Raw genomic sequence first — 20,199 nt, forward strand, 5'->3', positions numbered from 1 at the left:
GTCAAGGGCATCGTGGCTGCCTGCTACAAACGAGTTAACTTGCAAGTTAGCAAAGATTAGCAGAGCAAATGTTTATGAGATATGTTAAAAAAATGAATAAATAAATCACAATACGGTTCAAGAAAAAAAATACACAATATATTCAGAATTATGAATACAACAAAGAAGCTAAAAACATTTTGTATATTGAAAATAAAAAGAATTGTAAAAGTAAAATTGATCAGTCTGAAAGGAATGAGGAATTCACTTCCGGAATGAGCGTGACGTAATTCCGCCTCGCGTGAGCTTATTTCTCACATATAAGGCCCGACTCTTTCGCCTTTCAAACGACTCTTTGTCATTTTTTAAATCAAACCCAGATAAAACACGACATTCCGACCAGTGATTGTTCCTTTCCAAAATACTTTCATGCGCTTCTCATTTTCAGTCCGAATGTTTCGATTAAAATACAGTGCAACAAACGACTCCCATGTGCGAGTCGACTCTCAACGGTCGCATAAAGGAATCGGATCAAAGAGCCGACTCGTCTACAGCTCTCACACCCTCTTTTTTCACTCTGGTTCAGTCCCACTTGATCTGCCGTGGCTGGTCGTGTTTCCTCGCTGCATTCCTTCTCCTTTTGCATTTAAAAAAGAAAACGCCATGTATCTGTGCAGGGCGGCTTTGCAGAGGTTTTCTCCTCTGGCCAGACACTCCATTACACAGCGTGCAATCCTGTACAGAGACGGTGAGGGATAACATGCATTATTTATGCTTTATATAACACGTGTAATCTTGAAATAGGACTGTCTAACATCATAAGGTCAGCAGTATATTATGGTAACATCTTAAAAAAAACAACCCAAAAAACTTTAATTCTGGATGCACTAAATGAGGAAAGTGAATTTATTGTGTTTGTTAGAATAAAAACAAGTGTGTGCATGCATGTAAAGGGGAGCTGAAGGTCAGACCAACAAATATACACGTGCATGCTTATTAATGTATAAATCTAAGATGAATACATCCTAAAATAATTTATTTAAGGGGGATCCAATTGAACATCAACTCATAATGTAGTGTTTATCTTTAATTTGAATTCAAGAAGAATGACACTAAGTGTCCTAAAGTACACAATGTACTAACAGACTAAAAGGGGATTTATCCAGCAACATACATCCTACCATGTGCACGTGGACACTTTTGTACACCGTAGGAGTGAATTTGTTACTCGAAATATTATATTCGGACATTTTGTACTGTTTTGTAAGGCTGAGCCGAGCTGAGTGTTGTTTTTTTGCACAGTGAGCATGCAAAATCAGGTGTAAAACATGCCTCGGTACTCCAAAGTGTTCTAGTTTTAGGATTATTTTGGAAGATTTTATGTTTATGAAAAAAGATATACCACCACCATGTTATATATTACATTTATGACCTTCATTAGACCTGGGACAGGGGAGGGGACAGGGGTTTGGCTGGAGAAATGGCTTCTTGTGTGTGTGTGTGTGTGTGTGTGCTAAAAAAAACAACAACAAAACCTTTTTATAAACTCGGTCAGCTTTCAGAATGTCTTCCTACAACCTCGTGCACAAGATGTCATTGTTGTTTACTTTATTACTCGTCTTTTCGATGCGAATATCTCAGAAAGTTACCATCGATGTGCATAATGAGCCATGTTAACCGATCAGCCCTATTCTCGATTCTGATTGGTCAGAACGTGTCGCTATAATTTTCTACTCTGACGTTCGTCACAGGTTTATATTAATGCGCTCGTTCATTTCTACAATAACAACGTCTCGTTTACGAGGACTTCTACCCGGGAAACGTTCTGTACAGAGACTTTTATCGCACATTTATGGAAGGAGTCTCCAGTGTTAGCGCTTTGTCAAATTAGGCTACGTTAAACGTTAATGTTGAAGAGAACACCTTAGAACTTTGGCAAGGCGAGTTTATTGATATAGCACGTTTCATACACCATGGTAATTCAAAAGTGCTTTACATAAAAATGATAAAGAAAAGACAAGGTGTTGGAAAAATATAAGAACAAGAAATAAAAATGTGCATTAAAATGAGCAGGAAATAAAAAATGATAATGAGTCTTTATTGGTCGTGTATACATTACAGCACAGTGAAATTCTTTTCTTCGTATACCCCAGCATGTCAGGATGCTGGGGTCAGAGCGCAGGGTCAGCCATGATACAGCGCCCCCTGGAGCAGAGAGGGTTAAGGGCCTTGCTCAAGGGCCCAACAGTAGACCCTGACCTTCCGATCAGTAACCCAGAGCTTTAACCACCAAGCCACCACTGCCCCAAAATATAATGGTTACAGAGCTAGAATGCTCTAGATTAGTCAGTAAAGTGCTGCGTAGTGTTGTTCAGTCAGTAAATGCGAAGCGAAATAGGTGTGTGTTCAGTCTGGTGGTAAATGTGGCTCGAGTTTGAGCACATCTTACTTCTTCTGGAAGCTGGTTCCAGCCACGGCTGGCATGATAGCGAAAGGCTAAAACGTCTCCCGTTGTTTTCAGTGAACTCTTGGTATTTCTATCTGACCTGATGGTAACGTTCTGAGATGCCGGTTCGGTTTATATTCAGGTAACATATCTGTAATATATTCAGCTCCTAGGCCATGTCGTGATTGATCGACTAGTAATAATACGTTCAAATCAATTCTGAACGTTAAGACTTGAGAACTGGAGAAATATCCCCGGACGTTTTGGTTGGGGTGATAATCCTGGTATTCTGAATGAGCCGCGACTGTCTTAACGGTCTTTTCGGGAAGACGTGTGAGAAGTCCATCACGGTGATCCACCCTGCTGGTAACGAATGCATGAACAAGTTTCTCGAAGTCTTGACTGGAAATGAAACGCCTACGTCTGGCTATATTTTTGAGGTGATAGCAGGAGGATTTGGTTACTGCTTCCACTTGACTACTGAGATTCCTGACTTGTTTTTGATTTATTTTTTGTCTTCAGAGCCTTGGAGTCAAGGTAGGTGTTCAACTTGAGACGTTCATCTTTGTTTCCGAATACAGTGAGCGCACTGAAAGCACTGCTAGCTGGACTTTTTCCCTCAGAGAACTGTGTTGGTTTAATCTGTCACCACATGCCCTCTCTTAGACAAACACACACATTGCGTGTAGAGTACCCTTTGACTCCCGAAAGACCCGATTACCCCGTATAAATAAATCCTATGTGTATAGATGTGTTTTTATATTCATATATAATACCAATTACAAACTCCAGAAGTATCTCTTTTAACCCTTGTGCGTCTTTACGGACATTTTTGTCTATTTTTATTTTTTTAAATAATTTTGTCTGTGTTAATGCAAACAGAACAAACTCCGCAAAAGGTGTGTGCTTTTATTGGAATTTTAATATTCCACCCTCATTTGCGTTCATAAATCTATTTTAAAACTATGTACATAAAATAGATACGCTCAGGACCTTAAGGATAAAACTGTCCCCACCGAACCCCGTTCAAACTGCACCATTTAATCCCTGTGACGTTTAAGCGTGAAATCATGCGTTCTGTGTGAATAGGGTTTTGTTTTGTTGAGGAGGTTTCAAAACATTGAATTTCGAAAAGATTTTCTGAAATACAAATCCCACCCCATGTATACGAGTCAAAGAAGGATCCTGAGCTTTGAAGATTTCTGCATTATGTAAAGAAACCGGCGTTTAAACTTCTGAAAATGAACGAATGTTCGGTCGTTATGATCAGAACTGATGCTGGTAAAAAAAAAAAAAAAAAATCGTCAGTGAAAGCGGCAATAAATATGAATATATATATAATATTTCTATGAAAGTGTTTTGACACGGACATTTTTGTCCTTTATAGACCTGAGTGGTAGGTGTTTGTTGTTGTTGTTTTTAGTTTTTTTAAAAAAACCTGACACTGCATAAAAAATACGAACGCATCAAAATGAGTGTTGTTAATCATTGACCTATCCAAGACTTCAATAGTCAAAGGAAAAAAAAATTGTGCTTAGCATTTAGTATATGGAAAATAATGACTATTTTAATTTGTTTTCCTTAAAAAAACCCCCAAAAACAACGCGTCTGTGAACATGAACAAAACCTGACCGTGTACCTGAAGGTTGTAACTTTAAATAATAATCTGAGATCACGAATAAACGTCTTACTTCGGCGCAGCTTGGTATCGTTCCACCCCCTCCATCCCTATTCCTGAAACCAGGAAGTGGAACTGTGCCCAAAAATCTTTTGAACAATGCGTTTACGGAGATTAACGGATTTAGGATTTACGGATAAAAAGATTAAATTAGTCCAGTCTAAAAATACAGACGCGAGTCTCAGACACCGGACGTGTCCGTTGTTTGATATACCAGTGTTTTTTTTTTTTTTTTTTTTTTTTTTGTTGCGGAAAACTACAATTCCGACATTGTGTTGCGCGGTCTTTCGCGGTGATGTTTGTAGGTAAGTGAGACCTTTTAGCTGTACTCACATTCGATGCACGTGAATCGACGAGGGCTTTGGCGAAACGCGTGTCGTCATGACGTCACATGACACGTTTTGGCCCAAATCTGCGATCGAGTTCCTCGAGTTTGAGTTCATTTCTGCGATCGCCAAATCATGAAATCCCGGAGGGGCTGATACACTATATACACTGGATATCGTCGACAGAAAAGCTCGATTTTTCGTAATTTCAGGCTGTTTTATTGTATAACGCGACCATAGCGACGTCTGATGGGTTTTCAGGACCGCCTCACACTGTTCGTGCAGCTTGGATTTAGTGACAGCGTTCTGTTGATGATACAGCAGACTGTCTTCACGATCGTTGGTATATTATCGGTATTCATATAAGGATCTTCAGACGAGCAGCGTGCCTTTTTGTTTTTGCTGCGAATTATTTTATGATCTCTCTCTCTCTGCAGTCGTTCCTCAGAGGCTCATGTCATCGGTTCCTGGCGGCTCGGGAGAGAACCTGATTTACGTAGTACTCTGTGGCGGAGCCTTCGCTGCTGCTGGGGCTTACGTAAGTTCTTCATCATTTCAGGCCTGTGAGTATGAAAAGCAGCTTTACTTGACCGCGTAACGTGTTTTTGGTTCACAGGTGTACAGGACGGTATCTACAGACAGCGCTCGTTTTACTGACCGCGTCACAGAGATCGAGGGACGGCCCAAGCCCGAGTGGAAGCCCAAAACATGGCCGCCAAATAGTAAGTCCTCAGAGCGTGGCATTCGGTGTCGGGAGTAGGTGAGGTCACGTTTCTCTCCAGCAACACGTGTATTTTTATCCATGAATGAGTACAAGTACAAGTGCTCTATGACAGGAGTGAACAAATCAGCAGGTGTCACGTCCTGGATAATAGATTTCAATTCATAGTTGCCCAGACAAGTCGATCCAACAAGCGGAAAAAGAAAAAAAAAATACTAAATGACTTTCGTGAAAAAAAAAAAAAAACACTTTTTTTTATTTTTGTTAAAAAATAAATAAATAAATAAATTTAAATATGGTAAAACAAATGTTTTTTCTTTTTTTGGTAGTCAATAACTCCGTTTGTTGCAACAAACACCTCTATGGCACACTCATATTTGAAAAACCATAACAGGTGCACTTTAAGGTAACACACCTGGGTTAATAACGAAATATGATTCAAATCTTAAAGGGAGAAAGTGTTTTTTTTATATTTATATTTACGCGTTAAAGCTTTTTCGAGCACCAGCGACCAAGTACATTTCTGAGGAAATAATAAAAGTCGGTTCGATTTGCCCTGCGTTCTCACACACCGGATTCGAATGGACATTTTTGAATAAAAACGTGTTCTACGGTAGGAAATAAATACATCAATCCGCGCCAAATAAGTGGATTATGTTCATCAAATAAATCTGTGTCCCAGCTGCAGCCCTATCGTCTGCGTTCTGAACGAGAAGTCGGATTAAAACGCGCCCAGAGTCGGCCAGGTTTGGTGTCCTTCCAAGCTCGCGACATTCCTTACCCTTTCAGTGCAGGGCTGCGGTTCAATAACATGACAGATCCCATTTATCTAGACGTCTGAATAGAAGCGTAATGCTTTGCGTAGGCTAGATGAACGAACACGTCGCTTTCGATATCCGTCACGGCCGTTCACTTGGCTCTGAAAGAGACAGCGTAGACCAGGATTTATTTATTTCCTGCCTAGCGTTTGAACTAGAACGCGTTTCCGCGTATATCACAGCGCTGTTGCGTTCTCGATTCTGATTGGCCAGAAGGGGTTGGTTGATTTTATTTATTTATTTATTTATTTATTTATTTATTTCTCGAACAGCAGCTCTAATCGCTGCAAGGCAAATCACAGATTTATATTTATATTAACGCGCTTGTTCTAGCACGTCATCGTTCCTATAGAAACGACGTCGTACCGTGGACGAGCCGTATAAACAGATTTTTTTTAAAAAACAAACAAACGCAACGTCCGTCATTTGTAAGGACACGTTGATTTAACGCTTTCGGAAGGAGTCTGCCGTGCCCGAGGTTTTCCGCTTCAGAGGAGAGAGTTCACAACGTTAACCGTAAGTATAATCGGATAAAAGTGTACGCCGTGTCGCTCTTTAACAAACTTGCAGTGGTGCGACGGGAATAAAACCGACACTGTTCTAGGAAAACGATCAACTTTAGGAGCCAATAGGAATTCGGCTTTTACGCCCCGGTGAAGGATTTGGCTGTAGCAGCACTCGCCCGTGTGTTTCATTCCTTACAATACACACACGATTTACGACGTGCGACGTCAAGTTAGATCTTTATGTATCCAGTGCGTTGGTGTTTGTCTGTGTTCCTGAATTAACAGCAAGTACGGAAATCTCAGTATTAAAAGATTAAGAGATTTCCTTCCTCTCTTACTTCCTCTAACTGTCTCTTTTCTGACTCTTTGCAGAGGATTAATTAACCGGGGCAGTCGAGACGCCGCGCTTGTCGCCGTCGCGCTTTGGATCCGTCTCTCTTCCCTCCACTACACTCCTTCTACTAACTCCTGAGAGTCCTGCTTTCTGTCCTGCTCTGTGATCTCCCTCGCCTCGCCTCACCCGAAACCTCTGCCTCTCTTCTCGCTCTGTCTCGACTGACTTTAGAGCCAATTAGAGCAATTTTTTGAGTTTTTTGTCGGGAAGCCGTGTAAAAGTCACGCTTCCCCCTTTTTTTTTTTTTTTCAGATTTATTAAAAGCTGCAAAAGAATAAAAGTGTCTCTGTGGTGTTGGACTTTTACAGACACACTGACAGCTGTGAAGCAACGCTACGGTTTAACCAGCTTACTGTTCCTGTCCTCTTTTCCTTCCTCATGTCTCTTCTCACTTCTTGTTGCACCTTGCACCTTTTATTTTCTCGTTTCTTTCCTTTTTTTTCTTTTGTTTTTTTTTGCTGCATGCTATCTATTCCTGTCTGCTGTGTGTAGTAACTGGTTTTCAGTTTAACTAATGGGTTTGTGAGAAGATGAAGTGTGTAGAGCGCATGAGGAGAGAGAGGTTCGGGGAATTAATCGGTTACATGAGCAGCATGTTTAGATATGCGATAAACGTTAACTTGTATACGTATACGGTTGTGCCCAAAAGTTTGCGCACCCCTTGCGGAATCTGCTAGATCTTAATACCGTTAACAGAATAAGACGGATCATAAAAATCCCATGTTGTTGTTTATTTAGCCCTGTCCTGAATAAACTCTTTCACATAACAGATGTTTACATACAGTCCGCAAGACTTGATGATAACCGAATTTATAAAAATCGCCCCGTTCGAAAGTTCACACACGCAAGATTCTCAATACAATTAGAGTCGGGGGGTGTAAACTTTTGAACAGGACGTGTGTGATGTGTGTACACACGTGCGCGCAGACACCCAACACCGTTGTACCAGTTTATTCAGTATACCCAGTCTGTGTGTAGTGTGTACATTAATGGTGCGGTGCAAAAGTTTGCATCCCCCATAGATTGTGGGTGAATTGGTGGTGACTCGGTGGTTATGGCTTTGGGCTACGCATGAGTTCAAATATAACCACACCCAAGCTGCCACTGTTGGGTTCTTAAGCAAGGTTTGTTTTTTTTTTCTTTCTCTCCTCAATTTTAATTTTGTCCGGAATTTACCTTCAAATCCCCACCCACCAGCCAGCGCTCCTTCATCACACGACAGAGCAGCGTAGCGTGACGCACTCGGAAAGCGCTGTCTGCCCTCTTTCTCTTAAACGAGCTCATAGCACGCCCCTGATTGGCTAGGGTTGGAAGGGAGTATGTCCCTCCCAGTTTGTTTTTTCTCCTCACGGCTCCTGGGCACGGACGGCTGTGGCATTATCTGGATTTGAGTTTGCCGTCTCCCGACGATTTCTGTCGCACCACTCGTGAATCCTTAATCAAGACTCGAGCCAAGTGATCGAATAAAGTAAAATAAGGTGAACGGAATTTTTCATTCATAATCCCTGCAAACTGTGCTCGAATTTCAGCAAATAATTACAGGTCCAAGGTTTGTTACTGCAAAACATTCCCTCACACATTTGTCAAGCCAATTTATCTATCATTTGCACAGTATGTCAAGGTACATGTCTATTAAAATGGATAAGGTAAGTTTCTTATACGTGAATGAGTAAGGGAATGTACAGAAGCACAGCACAATCAGTCTAATTAGAATAAAATAAGTGTACAGTGTAAGTAAGTGGGAAGACAATGAGTAAATAAAGTATTGCAGCGTGATAAAGTGAGGTGTAAGGTGACTCTGGAGGTAGTAATATCTTAATTATAAATCGTTATAGGCTGAGATACTAATGTTAAGTGCAGGAAAAGATAGATAACATTTAAAGTGATACACTTTTTTATGCCAAATCCAGCAAGTCCATAGAAGCTGGAATGAAACCTGCTGAATAAAATGTAAAAGACAAAATACAACTGATCCAACGTCGAGGTGTTTGTGTATTAAGATCAGAAACTGAAGATTCTGAAATTAATCTTAGGTGCTTATCTACCTAAAAATAAAATGTCGCCGTACGGGATTAATATCATATTAAATTCAGAGGATTTCCAATATTAATGTTACAATTCGGACGATTTAAAAGACGGAGGTCAGAGGCAGTTTATGAGCAGGTGCTTGAGTTATTGCCGAATATTTATATCACATTCGGAAAGGGGGTACAAACTTTTGAAATGATCCAATTTTGTTTTTTCGTCCCAGTGTTAATATCTTAACAATACACTAATCGACCATTCTGTCGCTGAAGGAGTCCGTAAAACCAGCTCCGAGTAAACGTCCCGATGATTGAGTGATCGATTTTAAATGAATTTGCCCAAAAGGGTGCACAAACTTTTGCGCTCAACTGTAAATATTTTCTATCTGTAGTCCTTTAACATGTTCGCTACTGACTGGATGAAATATTCCCATGTAACCATGGAACTTGTTTCCCCTCCTCTGTCTCCCTGCACGTGAAGATTCTGAGGAAGCAGAGGAAGTCGTCGAGGTAGCAGCCGAGGCTCCGGCTGAGGCAGACGTAGAAGAGGCGGCACCGGCGCCCGTGGAACTCGTCGCTGAAGCTAAAGCGGAGGAACCGGCCTCCCTGGTGGAGACGGCCGCCGAGGTGGTTGCCGAGGCGGCAGAGGCGGTCGCCGAGGCAGCCAGTGTCGTCGAGGAGACTGCCGAAGAGGTGGCGGCAGTGGCTCACGAGGTGGAGAAGATAGCGGAGGAGGTGGAGGCTGCAGCCAAGGAGCTGGAAACTCCTGCACTTCCTGTTGTGGAGGAAGCAACCGCCGAGAGCAAGGGTACGGACGCAGCCTCACAGGAGGAGGCGGTTACAGTGTCGGCTAACGCAGAGGCATGAGGGGTGTTAGGGTACACACACACACACACACACACACACAATTTAAATGGTAAAAAGAATACATTGCAATACAAACACTAGATGCAAATACTTATTTTTTGAAATAGATTCATCTAGAAGATGCAGTTAGCACAGAGTTCAGTGTGTTTAACAGTTATTTATTAGCGCTATACAAATAAAATTGAATTGAATTGAATTTATTCAAGCTGGAGAGAAATCTGCGAATGCCTTTAAACAGAGTAGTGTATTTTAGTTATATTCCGACCTAAAGGGAAACTCCACCATCAACGACTTCCATGTTACTCTTTATAATTAACGAAATCCTGAGTTTATTTCATTCTTTCATCGACACGTTGGTCTACGTTCGCCTCACGCTTGCGTACATCGCCCACAAATTCATATTCAGACTACCCGCCGATCCTGGTGCCAGCGGGATTTAGCCCGATGCAGCGGCGTTTCGGTCCTTTAGTCTGTCTGACCGTCTCTCCTCATGATTCATCAGTCTATCTGTACACTCTGCTCGAACAGATAAGCTTCCAACGCTTCAGCTTTCACGCTAATACTGCAGTTAACACCATCGCGCTCATCGTCTCGGAGATCACCGCGAATTAGCCGAGCCGAGCCTCCGCTGTAACTCTGTGTCGTAAAGCTGCATTGCATTCTGGGACTTTTGAGTCCAGTGTTTGCACCAACGTCTCCACTACTTCAATGCTGGAGTTCATATCGTCATCGTCACATCTTTGTGGGTGGAGTTTCCCTTTTACGTCTTGAGATATGCTGGAAATATTCTTTAAACGAACAAAAACAATAATATTTCGGTACTGTTCATACGTGCGTGTACTTCATTGTTGACCGTACTGAGCCACTTCAGGGCAGTACCTCCTAATTAATTAATTAATTAATTAATCCATCCTAACGAGTACGCGAATATCAGGAACCCTAGAAACCACTGTGGACTTCGTACCGCCTGTGAAATGTGACCAAAAATCTCACCAGCAGTCTTTCACCTCCTTTTCCATGCCTTATCCGTGCCTCTTTTACACATAAACTCAAACATTTGACTAGTTATCTGTTTACAAACCTGATCCCGGATCTTAAAAGTGCTAACCTTTTTTTTTTTTTTTTCCTTTTTTTTTTTTTTAAACCTGCCTTACACTTCTTCACTTCTCTTTAAACGCATGCAAAAAAAAAAAAACCCCACACACTTAAATACATACATCGTGTTGTTTTGTAAATGTTTGTGTTTAATACTTCTGTGTAAAACATGTCGAGGCTTTCCTGCCAGATATCACTCGGTTGTACACGCCGCTATACTGTGAACGTTTAAATGCCCTGAAATCGGACTTTTCACTCTTATGAGCCAGAAATATAAACCGAAATCTGTCAGGTGGGAGTCTGTGATTGTCTGCTTTTGGTTTTTTTTTTTCTTTCTTTGAATATGTACACCACATGTAATATTACACTGTACGAACCATACTGGATGCTCATACCTCATGAGATTAACAACAAGCCAAAGTATTTCTGCTTTTTCAAAACTGTATAGTCATGTCCTCCCGGTGGTCAAGGGAATTCAAACGATGAATAAAGTTATCCTATGTCAACGCTATGTTTTGTGTTCATTTCTGGTTCGGTTTCTGAAACCAAACACCCCAAATTCCTGTGAGGGGAATCTACAGATTTTATGAACAGCAAGATAATGGTTTCATATACTTATACTGTTGGGCCTTTTTTCCTCAATGGTGTGTGCATTTCTTGGTGATATTTGGCAGTAAAGTCTGGTATGTTGTTATATGTACTGTATATTGCAGTAGTAGTCTGATTTGCATGCTTGAGCGAGTCTTAAAGCTGTTTACTTAACACAAATAATCACTAATTCAAAGGCCGATCATGAATACTTCTTTTGTTGGATTTTATATATATATATACGCACAGACACACACATCTATACGAAAAGTTTTGAAATACGTCTATCTGATTCCATCAATATGTTTCACAACAATGAGGTTGTGAAAGTCTTGGGAGAGCTCTTTGCTTTTACTCTTCGTTGGTAACGAAACGCCTTTGTATAGACCATCAATTTACTAACCCAGCTGATATTAATTTGCACAGATAGGGGGTGTAATTACTTACGGATTTCAGCTGGTTCCTTGCCTTACCTTGCCTTGGAGAACTGCTTTTTCTTAGCGTGTTCAATACTTTTTTCGCCGTGTCATTCCACTTTATTACACATTTATGGACTTTAATGTTGTGAATTCTTTATATGTGTGGATTTCTTGAGTTAATACTGATGTCTGGTGAAAATTTCATCTGAATAACCTCATTGGAAATATATTTACTGAAAAAAATGTTGATGCGTTCAATACTTATTACCCCCCGCTGTATAACAGCATAATAATGCAAGTGAACCCTTTCAAAGAGCAACGAACTTAAGAGCCCATAAGAGTTTGGGGTAGAATTAGGGATGGGCGTCGACGTCATTACATTGCCACTAACCAGTGATACCAGTTATGGGAAGAGTGTCACGTGTAGCCCCGCCCCATTCTGCAGGCTGCACCCAGGACCTTCTCCTTCAGTTCACCACTGTTCATTCACTGTTCAGCGTAAGCTGCTCGATCCCCGACGTTACTGACTACGACTGGATTATTTGATACACTAGAACTATTCTTTCAAGATTTTTCTTCTTCGAAAAACATTGTTAGTGCGTTGTTAATATCCTGCGTGCCGTTTTTTCCTACAGTATGTTTTAATTAAAATTGGTGCTAGTACTTGCGACACATCTTAAATTCCAACGCACGAAGTTTGTGCGTTCGTTTGTGCGTTGTTATCTTAAATTCGACGGATATTCGAAGTCGGAATTTTAATTTGACGGCCCTAGTGCAGACGAGAGGACAGAAGCAGAGCAAACGGCTAAAATATTGGTGACATTTCATTCTTATGTAAACACGGTGGGCGATATCGAGGTCGGCAGAAATGATCGAGGTCATGACCGTTATATCGTATGATAAGTCGATAACGTAATTATCGCGATTTTAACGTTTTCGCTCTGCTGTGTCGGTCCGCTAAGATCCGTTTTAAGCATTGTGCCGTGCGAAAAGAGCCCTTCACATAGTCTTTACGGTCAAATTTATGAGTATGATAGCTTCTATGTTAGCTGCCTGTTCTTTAGCTTTTATAAAGTAAATGTATAAATAGAATATTTCCATTGAATAACTTTTCCTCTACCTTGCTAACAGAAATGTAACTAATTTCAGTGTTAATTTTGACGTTTTGATTTTCATCTTTCGTCAAAAATACATAGTAGTTTTAGTAGTATTTTAGTAATTTGATTATTGTTAAATTACATCGAGGTGAGAAATTAAAGGAGAAAAAAAAACCGAGTGTCTCGGATATGCAGTGGGGGGGGGGGGGGGGGCATGGATTTATTTTGCTTTCCGGGTTTGGCTCCAGTTGTCTCCTTAGTTGTTTAAAGTTCAACGTTCTTCTCACTGGTCACCTTTATCCTATGATCAGGATGACCCTGACACCGTCCTAAGGGCATGAGGGCCCACTGAATGGTTTAATGAGGATGAAAAAGAGGTAAATTGTATGTTATGGCCTTCACACTCACCAGATCTCAACTCAGATTGGGAGGTTTTGGGCTGAAGTGTTACACAATGCTCTCTACCATCACCATCAAAACATCAGCTGAAGGGAATATTCTTTGGAAGTGTTAATCACTTCAGTTCCAGAGGACCAAGACACACTGAAGCTGCACACTGAGGTGGCAAAACACCTTACTGAGGTTTAGTTAACAAGAAACTACAGCAGTTTTTGTCATTTTTAATCAAATATTCAACCTCTCATTGCCTTACAAACACGGCTGGTTGCTACTATAGTTTCTTAAAGTCCAATTTATTCATAGAAGAAATTGGCATTAAATTTTCTTAGTGTTTTCAAAATTAATAATGAAACGGGTGCAAATTAATGGAAATGTTGGACACACGAGTTTACACTATTTGGCAAATTGTATAAACTCATCTTGTCGTTTTGTTTTGCAGTTACCCAAGATCATACAGAATTGGCTGCTGCTTCGATTGTGGATAAGTCAGTGGTGCTTCCTGTCACAGAAGCTACTGTTGAAGTTGAGCTAGAAAAGCAAGTGGAAGCCCCGGTTGCACCGGTTGCACCGGTTGCTGAAGAAGCACCAGTTGCCATTGTAGTAGAAGAGACACCAGTAGTCGAGGAGGTACCAGTTGCATCACAAGTTGAGGACGCTGCTGTTGCCCCAGTAGTTGAGGATGTACCAGTTGCACCGCAAGTTGAGGACGCTGCTGTTGCCCCAGTAGTTGAGGATGTACCAGTTGCCCCAGCAGTTGAGGAAGCTGCTGTTGCCCCAGTAGTTGAAGAGGTACCAGTTGCCCCAGCAGTTGAGGCAGCTGATGTTGCCCCAGTAGTTGAGGAGGTACCAGTTGCCCCAGCAGTTGAGGAAGCTGCTGTTGCCCCAGTAGTTGAAGAGGTACTAGTTGCCCCAGCAGTTGAGGAAGCTGATGTTGCCCCAGTAGTCGAGGAGGTACCAGTTGCCCCAGCAGTTGAGGAAGCTGATGTTGCCCCAGTAGTCGAGGAGGTACCAGTTACTCAAACAGTAGAGGAAGCCCCTGTTGCCCCAGAAGTCAAGGAGGTACAAGTTGTCCTAGCAGTAAAGGAAGCTGCTGATGCTCCAGTAGTTGAGGAGGCACCAGTTATCCAAGCAGTAGAGGAAGCCCCTGTTTCCCCAGTTGTTGAAGAGGTACCAGTTGCAGAGGAAGCACCATCATTTACCCCAGAAGCAACTAAAGAGGTACCAGTCCCCTCAGTAGCAGAGGTTGTGGTAATGACCGCAGAACCTCCAGTTGTCGCAGAAGCTATTGAGGTCCCAGTGGTCACAGAAAGTTCAGAGGTGGTTGCAGAAATTCCTGAAGATGCAGTGACTCCATTTGTGGCAGCAAGTGTGGATGAGTTCTCGGTAGAAGGTCAGGTGGTGGCAGAGGTGACTACTTCAGCTGAAACCACAGCACCCCCTGCTGCACTGGAGGAACCAGAGCCAGAGTCTAAGAATGAATTTGTGGTAGTCATGGTGGAGGGAGCCCCCAAAACAGACAAAAAGTATAAGGTTCTGGGCGTTTCCCCCATGAGAGGTAGGATCATCCCAGCCCCAGAGGACGAGGAGCCAGCTGAACAGGTAACAGGTAATCAGCTTTAACATCACATTGCTCTCATTCACTTTATAGCCCAGGCAATGATGAAGTTCTGTCTTAAATGTACATATAACATTAGCAAGAAGGTATCATTCCAACAATTAAGACCAGGTACGATACAGTACTGTATTAAATAATGAATATTTTATTGGATTATTTTGAAAAAATGCTACCCACATGTATGAGTGTGTACATTTAGCCAGAAAAAAAATGTAAATACTAAGAAAAATTTCTCACTTTCTGGCTTTAAGACCTGTTTACCAGTGTGTGAAATAATGGACGTACTTCCTTCAAGTGCTGAGAAAAGACACTTTATGCAAGAAAAATAAGTCACATGCTAGTAACCAACCGAATCTCAGGAAATATTTTTTAACAATATAAGATCCCGTATAAATTGGTTTAAACATACCTGCCTTAAAAATTGAATATTTATATAAATATATATATTTAAAAAAACTTTCTCCTCCAACAGGGCAAGCGCCGCCTTCTTAAGATGCAGATGCTCTGATATGAGATTTAAAAAGGTAAAACCTTATTATTTCATTTCTTTTTTTAATTTCCATTTCTCCTACATATACACAGTATATACACCCTATTCAGTATTAAATGCATATCAGTTAAGATTAAAATTTTTAAATAATGGTTTGGGCGAAAAATCTAATTTACTCAGTTGTCTCACCCTTGATTATAGTTTTTCAGCAAAGATGTTATTTATTTATTTATTTATTTATTTATTTTGTACTAGCGCTTTGAGGCTAATGTAACTAACAAGTCATTAGAAATTTGTTGTCACTCAGTTTTTATATTTGAATACATTTATTCACTTAGCAGACGCTTTTATCCAAAGCATACCAAGCCAAGAATACCAAGCCACATCCTTGTTCTTCAGTGACATCACACGCTTAGTGAAATGTTTTAAGACATAGTGTGACTAAGCTCCCGTTCCTCACTTTCTCACTCGCCTGCGTACCTTTTGTACATCTAAATAATAAAGCTATAGAGACGAAACATTGCATATTGACCTGTAAAATGGTCTCTGAGACACATTTGTGCAGTGACATAGAGGTGTTTAAACACACTGACATGCTCTGTTAGTTACTCTGTCGTTGTGACCATGACATCAACTCTCCTTACGTTTTAAAGTGCACCTATTATGGTTTTTCACATATTACCTTTCATGTAGTGCGTTGTAGAGCTGTTTGTGAATGTAAAAACATCTGCAAAGTTTCAAAAATCAAAGCGCACGGCAAACAGAGTTATCGACTCCCAAAAGAAGGAACCGATTCTGAACAGCTGAATCGAGTCGTTAGTGATTCCAGACTTTACTTCCTGTACAAACCTACGTAGGTTTGTAACAAAAAGCCTCGCGTCTGGTCTTCATCGTCTGCTCGCTGACAGCGGTAGACCAATCACAACAGACTGGGACATCTGACCAATCAGAGCAGAGTATGCTCTCTGAAAGGAGGAGTTTAGAACGAATCCTTTAGAACGGATCATTTAACGAGTCGTTTGTGACACTGGGGGGGAAAAAATTAATGCTGCAGTTTAAATTACGAGCACGTTAAAGTGTTTTTTGACCTCGGATGCATGTAAGATTATTGTACGAGACCCTTAAAACACAATTAGGCACGTTTCAAATCTATAATAGGTGCGCTTTAACAGTATTTGTTAATCTAGAAGATCCAGAAAATGAGTACGTTTAGAACACGGCTTTAGTTCGGGTTTTTTTGCGCCTGACGTGTTACTTCACACCACATATTTACGTTTAGGTTAGACCTGAACCATGTGCGTGTGTCACGTTGATGGTGTATTTTGAGTGAGATAGTATTTCAGTTCTTGTCAGCTTCATCGTCCTTGTAGCTCCAGAGTGAAACTAAGGAAGCAAACGTCGGACATCAAACATGTCTTTGACGATGAGCTACGGCTTTGGGAAAGTGAAATATGTGAATCTCTCTCTTTCTCTCACTCTGTCTCTCGCTCTTGACACACACACACACACACCAGAAGTCCTGTTATAGTTCACCTGTTCCTTGATGAAGATTATGGGATGTTCCTTCCTCCGTTTCAGCCCCATCTGTCCCTCAGACCTCGCTTTCAGTTCGGATGGATTCCCCTGCATGGATTTGGCCCTGACAGAAGTCATCAGAACCTCCTCATATGATACCACTTTATTCTGTTTGCTTACACAAACCGTTTCATGCGTCGTTACTGAAACACGTTTACTCCTAAACACGTACAGTACTTACAATACGCTTTCTTTGCAATACATAGTAGAGCACAGGTTTCCAACCCTGAGCCTGGAGAACCCCCTGTGCTGCACACACCTGATTCAAATAATCAGCTAATTACCTGCCCTTCCTGAGTCGAAGTGTGTGTGTGTGTGTGTGTGTGCGTGTGTGTGTGTGTGTGTGTGTGTGTGTGTTAGAGAAGGGAAAACACTACATTAAGAACCTGCAGTAGAAGATAGATGTTTGGTATTTATTCTCTTACCTATTATTTCACCGGTGTAACTTTATAACTCCTTTCATGCGATGTGAGATGCTGTGAAGGATCAGGTAGCTCATTCGGAAGTTCTTCAAGTCTTTTCCTAACCTCCACGCGTTGCGCGTGGAGTTTATTTTCCTACCTCAAGCCTTACTGAAGCTAGCCGTTGCCGCGGTAACGGGTTCAGGCCAAGCTACGAGCACGCGTGCAACTTTCAAACGTGTATCTTTAGCAGCTATGCTTCTCTCTCAATGGAAGATCTTGCCTAGTCCACAGGTTCTGATTTTTTTACAGTATTAAGGAAATTTGTAAGCGTGGTTGGACTTGGACACTGATCCTTACCGGCACTGGCGTATTACGACTCGTTTCTACCTCCCCTCAACGGAAACCTCCACTCTGAACCACATTAAATATATCTATATTAAGATAGTTTGTGATATGTTAAGAGATTACAGTGCTGATTTGTTGGTCGGTGCTGTATTATATTATTTTTTTTCCACGTTATCCTTGGCCGTGTGTCGCTCTGACGTTTGCAGTGTGACGTCGTTATCGCTTGCGCAACACGTCACTGAACGTTTTCCAGCCACGTTCAGCGTCATATTAACGAGAAATCCAACATAGAGACGTTAACACGAATGTCGGGCCAGAAAAGTCCCAGAATGCAGCGTAGCTATTACACTCGACTAGTTAGCAGGCAACGAGATGACGAGTGCTAGCATTAAAAACTGAAGCTTTAGAAGCTGATCTGTTTGAGCAGAGCGTACAGACGAGGACGTGAGAGAGCCGGACAGACTAAAGGAGTAAAGCGCCGCTGCATCGCTCTCTTTAAACAGTGATTCCACTGCCAACACTATCAGTGGGTAGACATATGGCATTGTGGGTAATGTAGGAAACCGTGGAGTGGAAATAAACCAGCACTAACGTGTCTGAAAGACGTTTAAGCTAAAAAAAAATAATAATAAAATTCGAGTCAGAATTTTAATTACAAAAATAAATCTCGGATGCTGTTGAAGATGACGTAATTATTAAAGATTAATACGCGACTCGTTCAGGATGGAGTTTTCCTTTGGTCGTTGACTTTTACAAAGAGATAACTTCTGTCTTCTGTACTACATAAACCTAAGCTGTGACATTTCCTCCATACTTTTTTTGTATTTTTATAGTATCGACTGAGCTTGTGTTATCTGCAAATGTGAACCTCAAATCTGTGAAAAACCTCTCAGGAATACAAAATCATTATTTAAATTAAAAAAAAAAAAAACGTTTTACACAAAAGTCTGTCTGACTAAGTATGTGGTTAAGGGAGTACATGTGGATGTATTACTCGTTTACCAAAACTTCAGCTTTACAGAGTTATCCTGCGTATGGATATGAGATTTTATGGATAGTTCAATAATACTAAAGTCTGTCATGGCCATAATACAGCTGTTATTACAAATACTTGTAATAAAGCTTTTCTAGTTAACGCAGATCTGTTTTTATTTCTGTATCCGTTTAAAAAGGGGTTAGTAAACTGATTGTAACCTTGACTAATGCAGAGGGAGTATTTTTTTTCCCAGTGTTTCTCATGTAAGGTTGTTTTTTTTTTTTTTTATGGAAGTATAATAGTGCCAAATGTCCTCAAGGCAAAATGGCATGTTGAATGACATAAATCGAAAAAAAAAACATATCGCAATAACAATACTTGAATTTTTCTGCCCAGCAATTTGACACAAATTGGAAAAAAATGTTTAAAAACCCACAGCATTAACAATGCTTGAATTAGTTTCCTCTGCACTTCATTGGGTTTGTATATTTTGATTGAAAACAAAATTCCGGCATTTCAAATTCAATACACACGTATTCACCTTCCTCAAATACGGTTCCAAAATATTCAGTTGTTAAAATACCGTCTTCATTATTCGTCAGGTAATATTTCAACACGTTATTTTTCAACCTCTAAAGTTCAGGTCTTAAAATTCAAGTCTTCACATCCGGGTCTCACAGGAAGAGATGAAGAGATGATGATGCACACCTTTTTAGATTTTTGATTAAAAGTTGTGCATTATAGCTGACACCTAGATGAACACTTTACAGTTGGTTATATGACTGTCAGTCATTCCCTTCAAATGCTATTGAAGTTAGAAACGTGTATACCAATGTCGTATGTAACTTTAGAGACGGTCCCTTAATTTGCGCAAATCTGCGAGTATCGAACGTCCAACGATAATCCAACTTTATTCCAGTCCGCTAGGTTCATCTTCTCTTGTGGCTTGTCTGCACAATCCCACCACTAGGGGCGGACCAGAGTAACATGTTACAGTAATATCGGTAATCCATTGCTCTTACTGTGAGACCCGGATGTGAAGACTTGAATTTTAAGACCTGGATTTTTGCAGCCTGAATTTGTGAGGTTGAAAAATAATGTGTTGAAATATTACCTGACGTATAATGAAGATGGTATTTTAACAGCTAAATATTTTGGAACCGTATTTGAGGAAGGTGAATATGTGTGTATTGAATTTTAAATGCTGGAATTTTGTTTTCAATCAAAATATACAAACCCAATGAATTTCGGAGGAAACTAATTAAAGCATTGTTATTGCTGTGTTTTTTTTTTTTTGTTTGTTTTGTTTTTTTTCAATTTGTGTCAAATTGCTGGGCAGAAAAATTCAAGTATTTTTATTGCGATATGTTTTTATTCAATTTATGTAATTCAACATGCCATTTTGCCTTGTGGACATTTGGCACTATTATACTTCCA

General features: G+C 40.6%; 1 protein-coding gene across 5 annotated transcripts; it reads left to right on the top strand.

Annotated features, from left to right (window-relative positions):
* Positions 1 to 351: 351 nt before the first annotated feature.
* On the top strand, positions 352 to 17,670 carry mgarpa (mitochondria localized glutamic acid rich protein a). 5 transcript variants are annotated; one of them, XM_053631832.1, is made up of 7 exons: positions 352 to 727; positions 4,867 to 4,967; positions 5,046 to 5,151; positions 9,374 to 9,700; positions 13,797 to 14,963; positions 15,445 to 15,496; positions 16,977 to 17,670. In XM_053631832.1, exons 1-6 carry the CDS (start codon positions 409 to 411, stop codon positions 15,462 to 15,464), a joined length of 2,040 nt encoding a protein of 679 aa, XP_053487807.1. In that variant the 5' UTR covers positions 352 to 408; the 3' UTR covers positions 15,465 to 15,496; positions 16,977 to 17,670. The 5 variants fall into 5 exon arrangements, with proteins under 5 accessions (XP_053487807.1, XP_053487808.1, XP_053487805.1 ...); XM_053631833.1 differs by having other exon boundaries at positions 17,041 to 17,670; XM_053631830.1 differs by having other exon boundaries at positions 13,797 to 14,956.
* The last annotated feature ends 2,529 nt before the right edge of the window (positions 17,671 to 20,199 follow it).

Source organism: Ictalurus furcatus, chromosome 8 (genome assembly GCF_023375685.1).
Source record: "Ictalurus furcatus strain D&B chromosome 8, Billie_1.0, whole genome shotgun sequence".
NCBI classification, from domain to species: Eukaryota; Metazoa; Chordata; class Actinopteri; order Siluriformes; family Ictaluridae; genus Ictalurus; species Ictalurus furcatus.